This window comes from Scyliorhinus canicula, chromosome 8 (assembly GCF_902713615.1).
Source record: "Scyliorhinus canicula chromosome 8, sScyCan1.1, whole genome shotgun sequence".
Taxonomy (NCBI): domain Eukaryota; kingdom Metazoa; phylum Chordata; class Chondrichthyes; order Carcharhiniformes; family Scyliorhinidae; genus Scyliorhinus; species Scyliorhinus canicula.
The window spans coordinates 147937975-147956071 of NC_052153.1; the positions used below are offsets into that span (position 1 = coordinate 147937975).

At 48.5% G+C, this 18097-nt stretch overlaps 1 protein-coding gene across 1 annotated transcript in view; it reads right to left on the reverse strand.

The window, feature by feature from the left end:
* msh3 (mutS homolog 3 (E. coli)) overlaps positions 1 to 18097 on the reverse strand; it is a 378564-nt gene that overhangs the window by 30787 nt on the left and 329680 nt on the right. The window contains exon 23 of the mRNA XM_038805383.1: positions 6523 to 6697. Coding sequence (XP_038661311.1) covers positions 6523 to 6697 — 175 coding nt within the window. The remainder of the gene's footprint in view (positions 1 to 6522; positions 6698 to 18097) is intronic.

An 18097-nucleotide genomic window follows, 5' to 3' on the forward strand; every position in this document is an offset into this window, starting at 1 on the left:
TCTTGAACCCTTGGGAAACATAGCCTGTTCATGAAGCTCTCCATCCCCTCTCTCCCCCTCGGAGGTTCCGACCGGTACAATCCCTCGTAAAAGTCCCTAAAGACCCCGTTTACTTCTGTCCCCTTCTGCACTACATTTCCACCCCCATCCTTCACTCCCCCAATTTCCCTAGCCGCATCTCGCCTACGGAGCTGATGCGCCAACATCCTGCTCGCCTTCTCTCCATACTCATATACCGCACCCTGCGCCCTCCTCCACTGTGTCTCCGCCTTTCTGGTGGTCAACAAGTCAAAATTGGCCTGCAACCTGCGCCGTTCTCCCAGCAACCCTTCCTCCGGTGCCTCCGCATATCTCCTGTCCACCTCCAGAAGCTCTCCCACCAGTCTCTCCCTCTCCTTCCTCTCCCTCCTTTCCCTGTGGGCCCGGATGGAGATCAGCTCCCCCCGGATCACTGCTTTCAGAGCCTCCCAGACCATCCCCACCTGGACCTCCCCCGTATCATTGGTAACCAGATACCCCTCAATGCTTCTCCGAACCCTCTTACACACCTCCTCCTCCGCCAGCATCCCCACATCCAGGCGCCAGAGCGGGCGCTGGTCCCGTGCCTCCCCCATCTCCAGATCAATCCAGTGCGGGGCATGGTCCGAAATCGCTATGGCCGAATACTCGGCATCCTGCACCCTCGGGATCAACCCCCTGCTCAGGACAAAAAAGTCTATCCGGGAATAAACCCTATGGACGTGAGAGAAAAAGGAATACTCCCGCGCTCTCGGTCTCCCAAACCTCCAGGGATCCACCCCTCCCATCTGGTCCATGTATCCCCTCAGCACTTTGGCCGCCGCCGGTCTCCTACCCGTCCTTGAACTGGACCGGTCCAGTGTGGGATCCAGCACTGTGTTAAAATCTCCCCCCATGATCAGGCCCCCTGCCTCCAGGTCCGGGACGCGGCCCAACAAGCGCCTCATGAAGCCAGCATCATCCCAATTCGGGGCATATACGTTCACCAGCACCACCTTCTCTCCCTGCAGCCTACCCCTCACCATGATATATCTGCCCTCCTTGTCCGACACCACCTCAGCCGCCTCGAACGCCACCCTCTTCCCCACTAGAATCGCCACCCCCCGGTTCTTTGCGTCCAATCCTGAATGATAAACCTGCCCCACCCACCCCTTCCTCAGACGGACCTGGTCCGCCACCTTCAGGTGGGTCTCCTGGAGCATAGCCACGTCCGCCTTCAACCCCCTTAGATGGGAGACCACCCTGGTTCTCTTAACCGGCCCGTTCAGCCCCCTCACGTTCCAGGTAATCAGCCGGATCAGAGGGCAACCCGCCCCCCTCCCCTGCCGACTAGCCATAGCTTGGCAGATGTTCGCCCCAGGCCAGCATACCCCGCTCGACCCGTTCCCCATGGCGATAGCGCCTCTCCTCTTCCCCCCCGGCCCTCATCGGCTCCTTCCTAGTCGTTCCAGCAGCAACCCGGTATCCCCCCCCACCCCCCCCCCCCCCCCAGGCTAGGACCCCTCCTAGCCGCGACGCACCCTCCATGGTACTTCCGTGAGTCAGCTGACTTCTGCTGACCCCGTCAGCTCCCGCCAAAACCTATCCCCTCCCGGCTTGGGGTCATCCCCCTCTTGCCACACCTCCTTGGCATTATTGCAGCGCGGGAAAAAAGACCCGTAGAGGCCCTTCCCCCATCGCAAGCTCCACCCCCCTGCCCCGCAGCGCGGGAAACCAGAGGAAAGCCCGCGCTTTCACAATGCCACACCCCATCCTTCTGACGCAGTTCCCCAAAATCCAGTTTCCCCTCAATCCCCAGCCCCGTACAGAAGAGAACATATAGAACACAAACCCCCAACACTCCCCACCTACCCCACAACCATACCCAACAGACAAACCCACCCGTAAACAGAGCAAAAAGAAAACCAGCATACATAACACACATTTCGAAGTTGAAAAAGTTGAAACAGTTGGAACAAAACAGCCACAGCGGAAACAACGCCGGCCAAAGTATGTTCCCAGGCCCTAGTTCAAGTCCAGCTTCTCCGCCTGTACAAAGGCCCACGCCTCCTCCGGGAACTCGAAGTAATGGTGCCGGTCCTTGTATGTCACCCACAGGCGCGCAGGCTGCAGCATTCCAAACCTGACCTGCTTAGCATGAAGCACCGCCTTCGTCCGGTTGAACCTGGCCCGCCGCTTAGCCACTTCCGCACTCCAGTCCTGGTAGATCCTCACTACCGAATTCTCCCATTTACTGCTCCTCTCTTTCTTGGCCCAGCGCAGCACACACTCCCGGTCACTGAATCGGTGGAACCGCACCAGCACCGCCCTCGGGGGCTCATCTGCCTTGGGCCTCCTGGCCATCACTCTGTGCGCTCCCTCGAGCTCCAGGGGCAAATGGAAGGACCCTGCTCCCATCAACGAGCTCAACAACGTGGTCACATACGCCGGGAGATCCGACCCCTCCAGCCCCTCCGCCAGGCCCAGGATCCTCAGATTCTTTCGCCTCGTGCGAACGTCCAGCTCCTCCAAGCGGTCCTGCCACTTTTTATGAAGTGCCTCGTGCAACTCCACTTTCCCAACGAGGACCACGGCCTCCTCCTCTCTTTCAACGGCCTGCCGCTGCAACTCCCGAATAGACTCCTCCTGTGCCGCCTGGGTCCCAAGCAGCTTGGTCGCAGTTGCATTCATGGAGTCCAGCAGCTCAGCCTTCAGCTCAGCAAAACAACGTAGGAGCGAGGCCTGTTGCTCCTGCGCCCACTTCCACCAGTCCTCGGGTGTTGCGCCGGCCGCCATTTTGTTTTTCTTCCCACGTTTTTTTTGGGGTGTTTCTGCAGCCTTTTTCACCATATAGTGTGGGGCAAGTTCTTCCAGGCACCTTCCCCCACCGGGATATGTAGCAACAGCACTGTTTGGGGCCCTCAAAACGGCCCAAAAGCCCTTAAATAGCGGGAGCGCCGGCCGCCATTTTGTTTTTTTTCACCCGTTTTTTGGGGGGCGTTACTGCAGACTTTTTCACCAGATAATGTGGGGCAAGTTCTTCCAGGCACCTTCCCCCACTAGGATGTGTAGAAACAGCGCCGTTTGGGGCCCTCAAAACGGCCCAAAAGTCCCTAAATAGCAGGAGTGCCGGCCGCCATTTTGTTTTTCTTCCCCCGTTTTTTTGGGGGAGTTACTGCAGCCTTTTTCTTCTTCCCACTCCAGGTAAGCACCATATAGTGTGGGGCAAGTTCTTCCAGGCACCTTCCCCCACCGGGATGCGTAGAAACAGCTCCGTTTGGGGCCCTCGAAACGGCCCAAAAGTCCCTAAATAGCAGGAGCTGCCGAATGTGTGGCTTAGCTCCGCATAGCCGCAACTGGAAGTCATGATTGCACAATGTTGAGCACCATTCTTGATTCCTCACTGCAGCAGTCCATATCCATATGCAGAAAGACCTGAACAACATTCAGGTTTGGACTGATAAGTGGCAAGTAATGCTTGCGCCACATTAGTGACGGGCAATGACCATCTCCAACAAGAGATAATCTAACCATCTCCTTCGGCATTCAATGGCATTACCATCACTGAATCCATCACTATCAACATCCAGTGGTGACCACTGACCAGAAACTGAACTGAAAATGTAAATGAAAATCACTTATTGTCACAAGTAGGCATCAATGAAGTTACTGTGAAAAGCCCCTAGTCACCACATTCCGGCGCCTGTTTGGGGAGGCTGGTACAGGAATTGAACCGTGCTGCTGGCGTGCTTTAAAAACAGAGATTTAGCCCAGTGTGCTAAACCAGCCCCGGCTTAGAACTAAATTCTACATGAATTAGAACTAGCAATATAAATACTGTGGCTACAAGAGCAGGTCAGACACAACGGAATCCTGTGGTGAATAACGTCCTGACTCCCAAAGCTTGCCCACCACCTGCAAGGCATAAGACAGGAATCTGATGGAATAATCCCCAGTTGCCTGGATGAGTGCAGCTCCAACAACACTCCAGAAGCTTAATACCATCCAGGACAAAGCAGCCCGCTTGATTGGGACTCCATCGACTACAACACACCCTCCACCATCAACGCAAAGTAGCAGCAGTGTGTACCCATCTATAAGATGCATTACAGCAACTCAACAAAACTCCTTCGACAGCATCTCTCAAACCTGCAATCTCTACCACCAAGAAAAATAAAGCCATTAGGTGCATTGGTATACCACCAGTTGCAATTTCCCCTCCGAGTCGCACACCAACCTGACTTGGAATAATATCGCCATTCTTTCGCTATTGCTGGGTCACAATCCTGAAACTCGTTTCCAAACAGCACTGTGAGTTAGGAACCGCAGTGGTTCAAGGCAGTGAGTGACCAGCATCTTTTCAAGGGGACTAAATACTGACCTAGCCAGTGATGTCCACGTACCATGAAAATATAGTAAATACATGCTGCAATTAGACTTTCACATTTACGATTATAAACCTTGAGAGGAAATGATTTTTCATTTCACCATTTGCGAGTAACCTGGTTTTAAACAAATGAAAATTATGTTAAAATATTCACAGGACCACTTTCTCATTATATTGAGACACAGTAGCCAGTTTCTTAGTAAATTAGGAAAGTGTGCATAGAAAAGCCTTCATCCATAGAATCCCTACAATGCAGAAGGAGGCCATTTGGCCCATGTTGGCTGTACCAACTCTGAAAGAGCACCCTACCTAGGCCCACTCCCCAACCTATCCCCCCACAACCCCACCATCCTGCACATCTTTGGACACTGAGGGGCAATTCTTTTAGCATGGCCGATCCACCTAACCTGTACATCTGTGGGATGAAACCGGAGGCACGTGGATGAAACCCAAGCAGATATGGGGAGAATGCGCAAACACCACACAACTACTTCAAGCCGGAATTGAACCCGTGTTCCTGGCGCTGTGAGGCCAGTGGTAACCAACTTGCTGCCCCAACCACTGTGCTATCATGTCCCTCGAAAACACTACTATATGTGCATGTGTGGCCAAAAGGACCAACTTAATTTTAGACCCTGTTCAAAGGCCTACAAAAGGCCTACAATGAGTGGAAACTTCTTATGCATCCAGCACATCCTTTTTTAAACCTTGTGCAAAAGATGACGGAAACTTAAGGAGCACCATACACAATTATTACTTTGAAGTTCTGCAATCCTTTGTGCTGGTCATGCCAATTTTGGTCGATCTGAGGCAAAAAAAACAATTGCCACCAAATGGAAACTTCAGCCCTAGGAGTTCAGTTGGAAGGAACGACTACAAAAAATATTTTCATTAGCGCTGAGTGATGAAGAGCAGATCGGTAGAGGTGATCAAATTATGACGTATTTTGTTCCAAGCTTAGTATGGAAGAATAATTTCCATTAGTTGGTGATTTGAAGGCATACATTTAAGAACACTAAAAATAAGAGAGAGATAAGGAGTATCATTTAATACAAGATATTGTTGGGACACATAACATCCAATGCGAAACAATACTGGAACCAGAATCCATTATAACATTTTAATGGGATTTGGAGGGAAACAGGATTCAATGGACAGCCCAATAACTGAGCTGCAATGTAAAATTATAGTTTCATCAGCTAGTATTCTAGTCCATCCAAATGTCTATCTATTTAAACAAATTAGATTCAAATATTTAATGTAACAACAATCAGATATATTTATTTATTGCCAGTACAATGCTGGTTGAATGGTATTAATAACAAGCTGGTACAAAATCCCAATCACTATTTTCTTCTTTTTTTAAATAAATTTAGAGGACCCAATTCATATTTTCCAATTAAGGGGCAATTTAGCATGGCCAATCCACCTACCCTGCACATCTTTGGTTTGTGGGGGAGAAACCCACGCAAACGCGGGGAGATTAGTGGGCAGCACGGTAGCATGGTGGTTAGCATCAATGCTTCACAGCTCCAGGGTCCCAGGTTCGATTCCCGGCTGGGGCACTGTCTGTGCGGAGTCTGCATGTCCTCCCCGTGTGTGCGTGGGTTTCCTCCGGGTGCTCCGGTTTCCTCCCACAGTCCAAAGATGTGCGGGTTAGGTGGATTGGCCAGGCTAAATTGCCCTTAGTGTCCTAAAAAAAATAATGTTAATGGGGGTTGTTGGGTTACTGGTATAGGGTGGATACGTGGGCTTGAGTAGGGTGATCATTGCTCGGCACAACATTGAGGGCCGAAGGGCCTGTTCTGTGCTGTACTGTTCTAATTCTAATTCTAATTGTGCAAACTCCACACACAGTGACCCAGAGCTGGGATCGAACCTGGGACCTCGGCGCTGCCCCCTTCACTATTTTCTTCTGTGAGAATACTCAAGAAAGGTGTCAGAAAAGGCCAAACATTTCAAAATTAAATAAATTAGAGTTTTGAAAACTTCCATTTTGTCAAATGGATACAGGTGAATGTAGTTTGGGGAGCATTGAGCAAGATAATTAAAAGTTAAAGGTTTGAAAAAATCTGCAGAATTTATTTGTGGATTTCTGCAAGCTAGCTTCAACTTTTCACATTTCAGGCTTATCGTACCTCTTAATGTCCATCAAGCCTTCCAACTCTTTGGATTTCTGAGCGGCTTTCCTCAGCACTTGTTCGGGGATACTTGCTAGTTTGGCAACATTCAGGCCGTAACTGCAATCGGCAGCTCCCTCCGTCAGCTGATAGAGGAAAGTGATCAATTCAGGTTGCAGTTCCTCCATACAACCTAGAGGATTAAAAGGGCATGTGTCAGTTAATCCTCTCCTGGGCCAACAATTAAAGCAGATGGCTGGCATTAAAGGATGAATCGTTCTTATTCCGACAGAAAATGTAATCGTACATCATGCAGAAGTGCAGAATAAAAGGGCCTAAACCTGCTCAGACACATTGTACAATCTGAATGACCTGCTTTCTCGGGTTTCTTCAGCATTTCTTTATGCACATTTGCTACAAACACTTTGGGTGCCGGGCGCAGCAGGTGAATCCCGGGAGAGGCTCAAATTGCTCTTCGCGCTGGTCTCACCGCGAGTCATCCGACTCGCTACGCCGGCGTGATCTGTAATATTCTGGTGAATCGCGGCCTTTATATGTACGGTGGGTCTATTTAATTACCACAGACAATTTAGCAGTTACATTTATCATATTGACTGGATTTATAAACAGATGACGGGCCAAAATAAAGCCGTCATGTAATTGGAAGGAAACGTTTGATTTAAACAGACCAGTGAGTAGCATCGTCCAACTCATGCTGGTCTCACCAGACCATGCACAAATTCTTCGCCAGCATGGTGCGTTAACGTGCATCTCAACATCGTTTTAGGTGCAGGCAACTCAGAAGACAGATCACCATCAAAAGAATGTAGGAACTTTCAGTTTGCTTCTCTGAGTTGGCACAAGGACATGAGGAACAAACATTCTCCCCACTGAAGCTCATCTCTCTTGTACCTTAACCTTTTGATTATATTATGCCCTAATATTTTTACTTCTCTTTCCCATCTAGCAGGTTACTTCCAAAGTACATTATTCAAGTAATGCTATTCCTGTTATTTTAATTATAAATTTGCTTTTCATTATGTCAGACTCCTATTCATTGACTACAGCTCGCTTTCAACACCATAATCCCAGCCAAGCTCATATCAAATCTCCAAAACCTAGAACTTGGCTCCTCCCTTTGCAACTGGATCCTCGACTTCCTGACCCATAGTTCACAATTAGAAAGGATAAACAACAACACCGCCTCCATGATAGCCCACAATACCGGGAACCCACAAGGCTGTGTACTTAGCCCCTTACTATACTCCATATACACACTCGACTGTGTGGCAAAATTTGACTTCAACTCCATCTACAAGTTTGACCATGACTGGACCATTGTGGTTCGGATCTCAAACAACAATGATTCAGAGTACAGGAAGGAGATTACGAACATAGTGGTGTGGTGTAACAACAATTTCTCCCTCAATGTCAGCAAAACTAAAGGGATGGTCATGGACTTCAGGAAGCGAAGTATCGTACATACCCCTGTCTGCATCAATGGTGCAGACGTAGAGATGGTTGACAACTTCAAGTTCCTAGGTGTGCACATCACCAACCATCTGTCCTGGTCCACCCACCTCGACGCTACGACTAAGAAAGCACGTCAGCGCCTACACTTCCTCAGGAAACAATGGAAATTCGGCATGTCCACATTGACTCTTACCAATTTTTACAGATGCACCATAGAGAGCATCCTATTTGGCTGCATCACAGCCTGGTATGGCAACCGCTCGGCCCAAGACCGTAAGAACCTACAGAGTCATGAACACAGTCCAGTCAATCACGCAAACCCACCTCCCATCCATTGATTGTCTACACCTCCCATTGCCTTGGGAAAGCATAACCAAAGAGTCCTCCCAACTGGGTTATTCTCTCTTCTAAAGTCTTCCATTGGGCAGGGGATATAAATGTCTGCGAACACACACTACAGGTTCAAAAACAGCTTCTTCTCCACTGTTACCAGACGCCTGAATGACCTTCTTATGAACTGAATTGATCTCTCCACGCATCTTCTCTGCTGAGTAGTTGCATGGTGTATTGGGCAACACGGTAGCACAAGTGGCTAGCACTGTGGCCTCACAGCGCCAGGGTCCCAGGTTCGATTCCGAATACCGCAGGGTCACTGTTTGTGCGGAGTTTGCACGTTCTCCTGTGTCTGCGTGGGTTTCCTCAAGGTGCTCCGGTTTCCTCCCACAGTCCAAAGACGTGCAGGTTTGGTGGAGTGGCAATGATAAATTGCCCTCAGTGACCACAAAGGTTAGGAAGGGTTATTGGGTTATGGGGATAGGGTGGAAGTGAGGGCTTACATGGGTCGGTGCAGACTTGATGGGCCGAATGGCCTCATTCTGCACTGTATGTTTTATGTATAGAACATATATAGAACATTACAGCGCAGTACAGGCCCTTCGGCCCTCGATGTTGCACCGACCTGTGAAACCACTCTAAAGCCCATCTACACTATTCCCTTATCATCCATATGTCTATCCAATGACCATTTAAATGCCTTATATCTGTCCTATATCTATCTCCCCTCAATTTAAAGCTATGTCCCCATGTGCTATGCATCACCATCCGAGGAAAAAGGCTCTCACTGTCCACCCTATCTAATCCTCTGATCATCTTGTATGCCTCAATTAAGTCACCTCTCGATCTTCTCTCTGACGAAAACAGCCTCAAGTCCCTCAGCCTTCCTTCATAAGATCTTCCCTCCAGACCAGGCAACATTCTGGTAAATCTCCTCTGCACCCTTTCCAATGCTTCCACATCCTTCCTATAATGTGGCGACCAGAATTGCACGCAATACTCCAAATGCGGTCGCACCAGAGTTTTGTACAGCTGCAACATGACCTCATAGCTCCAAAACTCAATTCCTCTACCAATAAAACCTAACACACCGTACACCTTCTTAACAACCCTCTCAACCTGGGTGGCAACTTTCAGGGATCTATGTACATGGACACCGAGATCTCGCTGCTCACCCACCAGGGGCTGGTTTAGCTTAGGGGCTGGTTTAGCTCACTGGGCTAAATCGTTGGCTTTTAAAGCAGACCAAGCAGGCCAGCAGCACGGTTCGATTCCCGTACCAGCCTCCCCGGACAGGCGCCGGAATGTGGCGACTAGGTGCTTTTCACAGTAACTTCATTGAAGCCTACGCATGACAATAAGTGATTTTTATTTTCATTACCAAGAACCTTACCATTAGCCCAGTACTCTGTCTTCCTGTTATTCTTTCCAAAATGAATCACCTCACACTTTTCTGCATTAAACTCCATTTGCCACCTCTCAGCCCAGCTCTGCAGCTTATCTATGTCCCTCTGTAACTTGTAACATCCTTCCGCACTGTCCACAACTCCACCGACTTTAGTGTCATCTACAAATTTACTCACCCATCCTTCTACGCCCTCCTCCAGGTCACTTATAAAAATGACAAACAGCTGTGGCCCCAAAACAGATCCTTGTGGTACACCACTAGTAACTGGAATCCAGTCTGAACATTTCTCATCAACCACCACCCTTTGTATGTTGCATATAGTGGCACGACAGCACAGTGGTTAGCACTGTTGCTTCATAACGGCAGGGTCCCAGGTTTGTATTCCCGGCTTGGGTCATTGTCTGTGCGGAGTCTGCATATTCTCCCCGTATCTGCGTGGGTTTGCTCCGGTTTCCTCCCACAAGTCCTTTATTATGATGAATTCTTACAAATCAGAATGTAAAAACCGTTTTCCCGCATTTTGAAATCCCGCAGGAACCCCTACGTTTGTTATCATTCCAGTTGATGTTATGACTGGATGGAAAGATTGTAACTTACTTTTTTTAATAAAACGTGGAATAACAGAGTTCTGGTACTATGGTACTATGAAGGGACTATGATAATTAGTACTAAAAATAAAAAAACATTTATTAAACATTAACAAGGAACAAAGAAAAGTACTGCACAAGAACAGTCCCTTCGGCCCTCCAAGCCTGTGCCGATCATGATGACATAACTTTTTAAAAAAACCTTCTGCCCTTACTCGGTCCGTATCCCCCTATTTCCTCCCTATTCATGTACCTATCCAGATGCCTCTTAAAAGTTGCTAATGTGTCGGTTTCCACCATATACTCAGGTAGCGCATTCAAGGCACTCACCACTCTCTGCGTGACAATCTTACCCTGCAAATTTTCCTTAAACTTTCCCCTTCTCACCTTGAAATTGTAATTGACATTTCCATCCTTGAGAAAAGCCTCTGACTGTCCATCCTGTCTATGCCTCTCATAATTTTGTCAGGTCTCCCCTCAGCCTCCATCTTTCCAGTGAAATCAATCCTAGTTTACTCAACCTCTCCTTGTACCCAGCACCTTTGACACCAGGCAACATCCTGGTTAACCTTCTTTGCACTCTCTCCAAAGCTTCCACGTCCTTCTGATAATGTGGTGACCAGAACTGCACGTAATACTCCAAATGTGGCCTAACCAAGGGTTTATAATAGCTGCAACATGATTTGCTGTACTCAATGCCCCAGATGATGAATGCAACCATGCCATATGCTTGGTTTTTATACAATACTCATTTAACCTTAGCTTCACATACATACACAGATTTTAAGGGTAACATAGGTTATAAAGAATATCTTGGGCTATAATGGTCTAAGTAACACACAGTCCCTTTAAACACACAGACTGGCTGTGGCCTCACACACACTCCACTCTGAACCCAAGTGAATGTCTGTGGATTGCTCTTTAAAGTCCTCCCCAATTGATTCTTATACTGTGAGTCACCTTGTCTCACTGACCTCCAGCTTCCACGAGTGATTTCAAAAAGACACACTTTCAAATCTTCTTTTAAATGATGCTTTCTCTCAGCTTCCAGTAAAAATTCACTTCCAGGTTTTCCACCTCTTCCTTCTGGATCCTCTTACCTGGATTATTGCACAAAATCTTCACAATTGCTTTAACTATTGAATCCCAGACTGTATTACGATGGCACCAAACATTTGGTTTACGTTTGATGTCTGCCGTCCCAATTTAAATCTGGTTACTGCAGTTGTCTCCTCAATTCAGACTATTTTATCTACTTTTCCCTAGAATTCTCCTGAACAGTACCATGTTCATTTCATGATCTCTGTTCCTTAACTTCAGTCTCCTTAAGACATTCTTTGCATTCCAATTGGTCTTCATCTGGCTCTTTGGGGAGTCTGCTATTTTTGCTGCCCACTTGCCTGTCCAGCTTTTCTTCTGGCTGACCCAAGATATTTATTCCCGGGCTTCCTACCTTCAACTTCAATATATCCAGCTAAAAGCTAAACTCAAAAAGCCTTCCTACCTTAAAGGTGCCCCCGTTGCTAAGCAACAACCTCTACTTCTCTAGACTTTTCATGCCATAACCTCTCTAAGCACATTGGAAGTAGTTTGAATTGAAACCAAAACCCCACACATACAAAGACGTTTGTCTAGCATGAATCTAACTAAAGCTTTACCATTCCTTACACAGAAATATTACATTAAACCTACTTAAAACTGCAGCTTATTTTTAATGCTTAATAATACAAATTATTAAAACTAGAACTGTTTTCCTGACATACTTACTTAGCATCTTCTTTCTATCTATTTGTTTAATATCAGACATCTTATTCTTCTCTTCTGCTGCAATATTTACCCCTCTACCTCCACAAGGAGATTCCTTTTTTTGACTCCTACTGGTTACACCTAAAATGTTATTTTTTTATAAATTTAGAGTACCCAATTCATTTTTTCTAATTAAGGGGCAATTTAGCGTGTCCAATCCACCTACCTTGCACATCTTTGTGTGTGGGGGCGAAACCCACACAAACACGGGGAGAATGTGCAAACTCCACACACAGTGACCCAAAGCCAGGATCAAATCTGGGACCTCGGCGCCATGAGACTGCAGTACTAACTGCACCACCGTGATGCTCGGTTACACCCAAGAGTGCATGGAATGAGAAGAGTTGTCTGGGCTAAAAGGAGGTTAAACAAGTGGGAAATGGAGGTTTATGAAGCTGTTATTAATGTAAACAGGTTAATAGATCATTTACCCTTCACTGGGTTCCCAATCCAGCAAGCCTCTATGGTCTTACACCTCCCAGTCTCTGAAACCTTCTGCAGTCCTACAACCAGTGTTCCTGCTAAGCTTTACAACCACATAATGGATTAGAAGTTACTGCACAGATCCTGTTGTGTTGTAAATGTCTCACATGTTCACTAAGGCAAAAATAATTAAAGTGATCGCACACTGAAAAAACCTTCTACAATCTCTGCATTCCTCCAGTTCTGGCCTTTTCCATATGCATGATTTCTCTTGTGTCTTCATTTGTCCTAAGCCCTGTAATTCCTTCACGAAATCTCACCATCTCACTACCTCGTTTAAGACATTTCTTAACTTCTTTGACCAAGCTTTCAGTCTATTTTAACCAGTGTCAAGATGGATATTAATAGGAACTTGACAGCAATTCTAAATTTCCCCTCATTTTTTTTTACTTTTTAAAAAATAAATTTAGATTACCCAATTATTTTTTCCAATTAAGGGGCAATTTTAGCGTGGCCAATCCACCTACTCTGCACATTTTTGGGTTGTGGGTGCGAAACCCACGCAGACACGGGGAGAATGTGCAAACTCCACACGGACAGTGACCCAGAGCCGGGATCGAACCTGGGACCTCAGCGCCGTGAGGCGGTTGTGCTAACCACTAGGCCACCGTGCTGCCCTATTTCTGCTCATTTTTTTTTTTTATAAATGTTTTTTTATTGAGTTTTCATATTTTATATATGACAAATTACAAGTTATTAGAGAGAGAGAAAAAAAAAAAGGAAAACACAAAAATTTTTTACATGAATATTTACAGGTAAGCATCTTCATAACAATAATTGTGGCCGCCCCCTTTAGCCAGCATACATATTTTACATTCCCCAATATGGCCGAGGCACATGTTTATAGGCATTTATTTATAGTTTGGTTTTGGGCCTTGGCTTGCCATCAAACCCCCATACCGAGCCCCCCCCCCCCCCCCCCCCCCCCCCCCCCCTCCCCCCGGCTACCTTCCCCCGATTCCCGCCCATTTTCCCCTGGTTCTTGGCCACCCGACTATTCTTCCTCATGTACGTTGGCCACAAACAGGTCCCGGAACAGTTGCATGAATGGCTCCCACGTTCTGTGGAAGCCGTCGTCCGACCCTCGGATGGCGAATTTGATTTCCTCCATTTGGAGAGATTCCGAGAGGTCGGACAGCCAGTCTGCAGCTCTGGGTGGTGCTGCTGACCGCCAGCCAAACAGGATTCTACGGCGGGCAATCAGGGAGGCAAAGGCAAGGGCATCCGCCCTCCTCCCCAGGAATAGATCTGGCTGGTCTGAAACCCCGAAGACCGCCACTATCGGGCATGGCTCCACCCTCACCCCTTTGGACATAGCGTCGAAGAAGGCTGTCCAGTACTCCACAAGTCTGGGGCAAGACCAGAACATGTGGGCGTGGTTGGCCGGGCCTCTCTGGCACCGCTCACATTTGTCCTCCACCTCCGGGAAGAACCTACTCATACGGTTTCGCGTTAAGTGGGCTCTATGTACCACTTTTAGTTGCGTCAGGCTGAGCCTTGCGCACGTGGAGGTGGAGTTGACCCTATGCAGTGCTTCGCTCCAGAGTCCCCACCCTATCTCCATCCCCAGGTCGTCCTCCCATTTCCTTCTTGTTGCGTCCAGTACGGTGTCGTCCCTGTCTACCAGTCGGTCATACATGTCACTACAGTTCCCTTTCTCTAGGATACTTGCGTCCAGTAGGTCTTCCAATAGTGTCTGTCGTGGCGGTTGTGGGTACGTCCTTGTCTCCTTTCGTAGGAAGTTTTTGAGCTGCAGGTACCGTAGCTCGTTCCCCCCAGCTAGCTGAAATTTCTCTGTCAGTTCGTCCAGTGTTGCGATCCTGTCGTCCGTGTATAGGTCCCTGACTGTCAGTGTCCCACCGTCCTGCCTCCACCTTTTGAAGGTGGCGTCGGTCAGTGCTGGTTTGAACCTATGGTTGTTGCAGATGGGAGCCTTGTCCGACATTTTGTACAGGCCAAATTGCTGCCGCAGTTGGTTCCAGGATTGGAGGGTGGCTGTCACCACTGGGCTGGTGGAGTGTTTTTTGGGTGGGGATGGGAGTGCTGCCGTGGCGAGGGCCCGGAGGGAGGTTCCCATGCAGGAGGCCTCCTCCGCACGCACCCACTCGGCTTCTGGCTCCTGGATCCATCCCCTTACTCGCTCGGCTGTTGCCGAGTGGTAGAATTGTAGATTCGGGAGGGCTAACCCCCCCCCTGGATTTTGTTTTTTGTATGACCTTCTTTGGGATCCTAGCATTTTTACCCCCCCATACGAACGCCATGATATGTTTGTCCAGCGCTTTGAAAAAGGCCTTGGGGATGTAGATCGGAATGGATCTAAACAGGAAAAGGAACCTGGGCAGTACGTTCATTTTGATCGTCTGGACTCTCCCCGCGAGGGAGAGCGGGAGTGTGTTCCATCTTTGCAGGTCCTTTTTAACTTCCTCCGTCAGGCTGGTGAGGTTCCATTTGTGGACCCCTTTCCAGTCATGGGCTATTTGGATCCCCAGGTAGCGGAATTTATTTCGGGCTTGTTTGAACGGCAGGCCCTTTAGCGCTGCCCCCCCCCCCCCTGCGGGTGTACTGGGAAGATCTCACTTTTGCTCATGTTGAGTTTGTAGCCCGAGAAGGCTCCAAACTCTTTCAGGAGCGCTATGATTCCGTCCATGCTGCTTTGTGGGTCCGAGATATAGAGGAGCAGATCATCCGCATAGAGTGAGACTCTGTGCTCTCTACCTCCCCTTCGGATCCCCCTCCAATTTTCTGCTGCCCTGAGCGCGATTGCTAGCGGTTCGATTGCTAGTGCGAACAGCAGCGGGGACAGTGGGCATCCTTGTCTGGTGCCCCTGTGCAGCTGGAAGTATTGGGAGTTGGTATTGTTGGTCCGTACACTCGCCATGGGAGCGTTGTATAGGAGCTTTACCCAAGCGGTGAACCCTGTTCCAAGCCCGAACCTCATTTCTGCTCATTTTTAAAGAAAAACATGTACTATTAGGTGGTCAGCACAATCTCTGCTATGGTTTTAATATTGAGACAAAAAGTTTTGAAATCTTAGGTGATCATCCCTGAATTGTGCCATGAAACAAGTATATTTTGTTCCCAAATGATGTATTTACTGGAAATTAGTTTGATACAATTTCTAATTATTCTGACTGCACAGATGGTTTAATTTGTCCAAATGAATTAGAAATCCATTACGGTCTATTCCTCTTAATTAATGCTGCGCTGTCTCGGAGAGCAGAGCTACTACAGCAACAATATTTTGCGATGCCAGTAAAAAAGTGTGGCGTCTTTGGTTATTTGTGCTTCTGCATTACCTGAATAGGATGACGCGATGGCACAGAGGTTAATAATAATAATAATCACAAGTGTCACAAGTAGGCTTACATTAACACTGCAATGAAGTTACTATGAAAACCCCCTAGTTGTCACATTCCGGCGCCTATTCGGGTACAGAGAGGGAGAATTGAGAATGTCCAAATTACCTAATAGCACGCCTTTCGGGACTTGGGGGAAACCGGAGAACCCGGAGAAAGCCCACGCAGACACGGAGAGAACATGCAGACTCCACACAGACTGTGACCCAAGCCGGGAATCCAACCTGGGACTTTGGCACCGTGAAGCAAGAGTGCTAAGCACTGTGTTACCGTGCTATAGCACTGCTACCTCAAAGTTCCATGGACTCAGGTTCCATTCCAGCCTCGGGTGACCCTTGCGGAGTCTGCATAATTCTCCCCGTGTCTCCATAATTTCCTCCGGGTGCTCTGGTTTCCTCCCACAGTTCAAAGACGCTGTTAGGTAGATTGGCTATGCTAAATTGCTCTTGGTGTCCAAAAGGTTAGGTGGGGTTACTGGGATGCAGGGATAGGTTGGAGGCGTGGGCTTAAGTAGGGTCTCTTCCCAAGGGCTGTTTCAGACTTCATGGGTCAAATGGCCTCCTTCTACACTGTAGTGATTCTCTGAAATCTGCTATTTATCATAGACAAGGAAGTACTACGGGCGGGATTCTCCGACCCCTCGCCGGGTCGGAGAATCGCCGGGGGCCGGCGTCAATCCCGCCCCCGCTGTGTTCCGAATTCTCCGGCACCGGAGATTTGGCAGGGGCGGGAATCGCTCCGCGCCGGTCGGCATGCCCCCCCCCCCCCCCCGGGCAATTCTCCAGCCCGCGATGGGCCAAAGTCCCGCCGCTGTCATGCTTCTCCCGCCATTGTGGATCAAACCACCCACCTTACCGGCGGGAGCAGGCGGGTTCCGGGGTCCTGGGGGGGACGGGGCACGCGGGCCGATCTGGCCCCGGGGGTGCCCCCACAGTGGCCTGGCCCACGATCGGGGCCCACCGATCAGCGGGGGGGCACTCTTTTCCTTCCGCCTTCGCCATCGTCTTCACCATGATGGAGGTGGAAGTGATCACCTCCCCTGCGCATGTGCAGGGATGACATCAGCAGCCGCTGACGCTGCGGCACATGCGCAGACTTCCGCCGGCCGGCGAAGTCCCTTCGGCCCCAGCTGGCGTGATGCCGAAGGCCTTCCAAGCCAGCCGGCGGAGCGCCAACCACTCCGGCGCGGGCCTAGCCCCTCAATGTTAGGGCTCGGCCCCTAAAGGTGCGGAGACTTCCGCACCTTTGGGGTGGCCCGACGCCGGAGTGGTTCACGCCACTCCATCACGCCTGGACCCCCATCCCGCCAGGTAGAATCCCGGTCCATGTTTCTGATATTCAGGCATATCCATGGCATCTTCGAAACTTACACCAAGATTTCCAAAAATGATATCCAAAAAACTGTTGGAAAATTGTTTCATTTTGCCTTTGAGATCGCAAATAGCTCTCCCATGGATCAAGGAGGCTGAGGCCAAGCACCTCTTCCTGTATTAGAAGATCCTGATGCTTGAAGTTTACACAGCATATTATGGCTGTACAATGCACCAAGACTTATTTTCATGAAATGATTTCAGTATACAATGCTCATTGTAGGTTGTCCTTTCACACTTTGCATAAATCAATAAGGGGAAAGCAATTTTATATTTCACACATTGTGAGAACTGCAAGAAAATGCCTGTTGGCAAGACATTATAGCTTCATTTTAATACTATCTTAAAATTCAGTACTCAGGTTGGGAAGGATGAATGCATTCCTGCTCTGTGATGTCTTTCTAAAGCTCTGCAGGGCTCAAGAGAATCTGGCGGCATCAAAGAGCTAATAGTTCCAATTATGATACGTAAAGTACCATATACAAGAAGAGTAAAGACAAAAGTAATTTTAGTGCATTCAATTTAATCAGGGTTCCTTTGCATAATTTCAATTCTACTTCTTCCCTTCAAAGTGTCTAAAGGTAAAAAGGAAAAGTTGCCATAGTCCCAGATGACCATAGACTACTTTCTCCTTTGAGGGGGAGAGCTGACTGGGGCAAGGTTGAGAAGGCACGGCCTTCATGAATAATCTTAGCCAGTATGAGACTTGAACCCGCGCTGCTGGCCTTGTTCTGCATCACAAACCAGCTGTCTAGCCCACTAAGCTAAGCCGGCCCC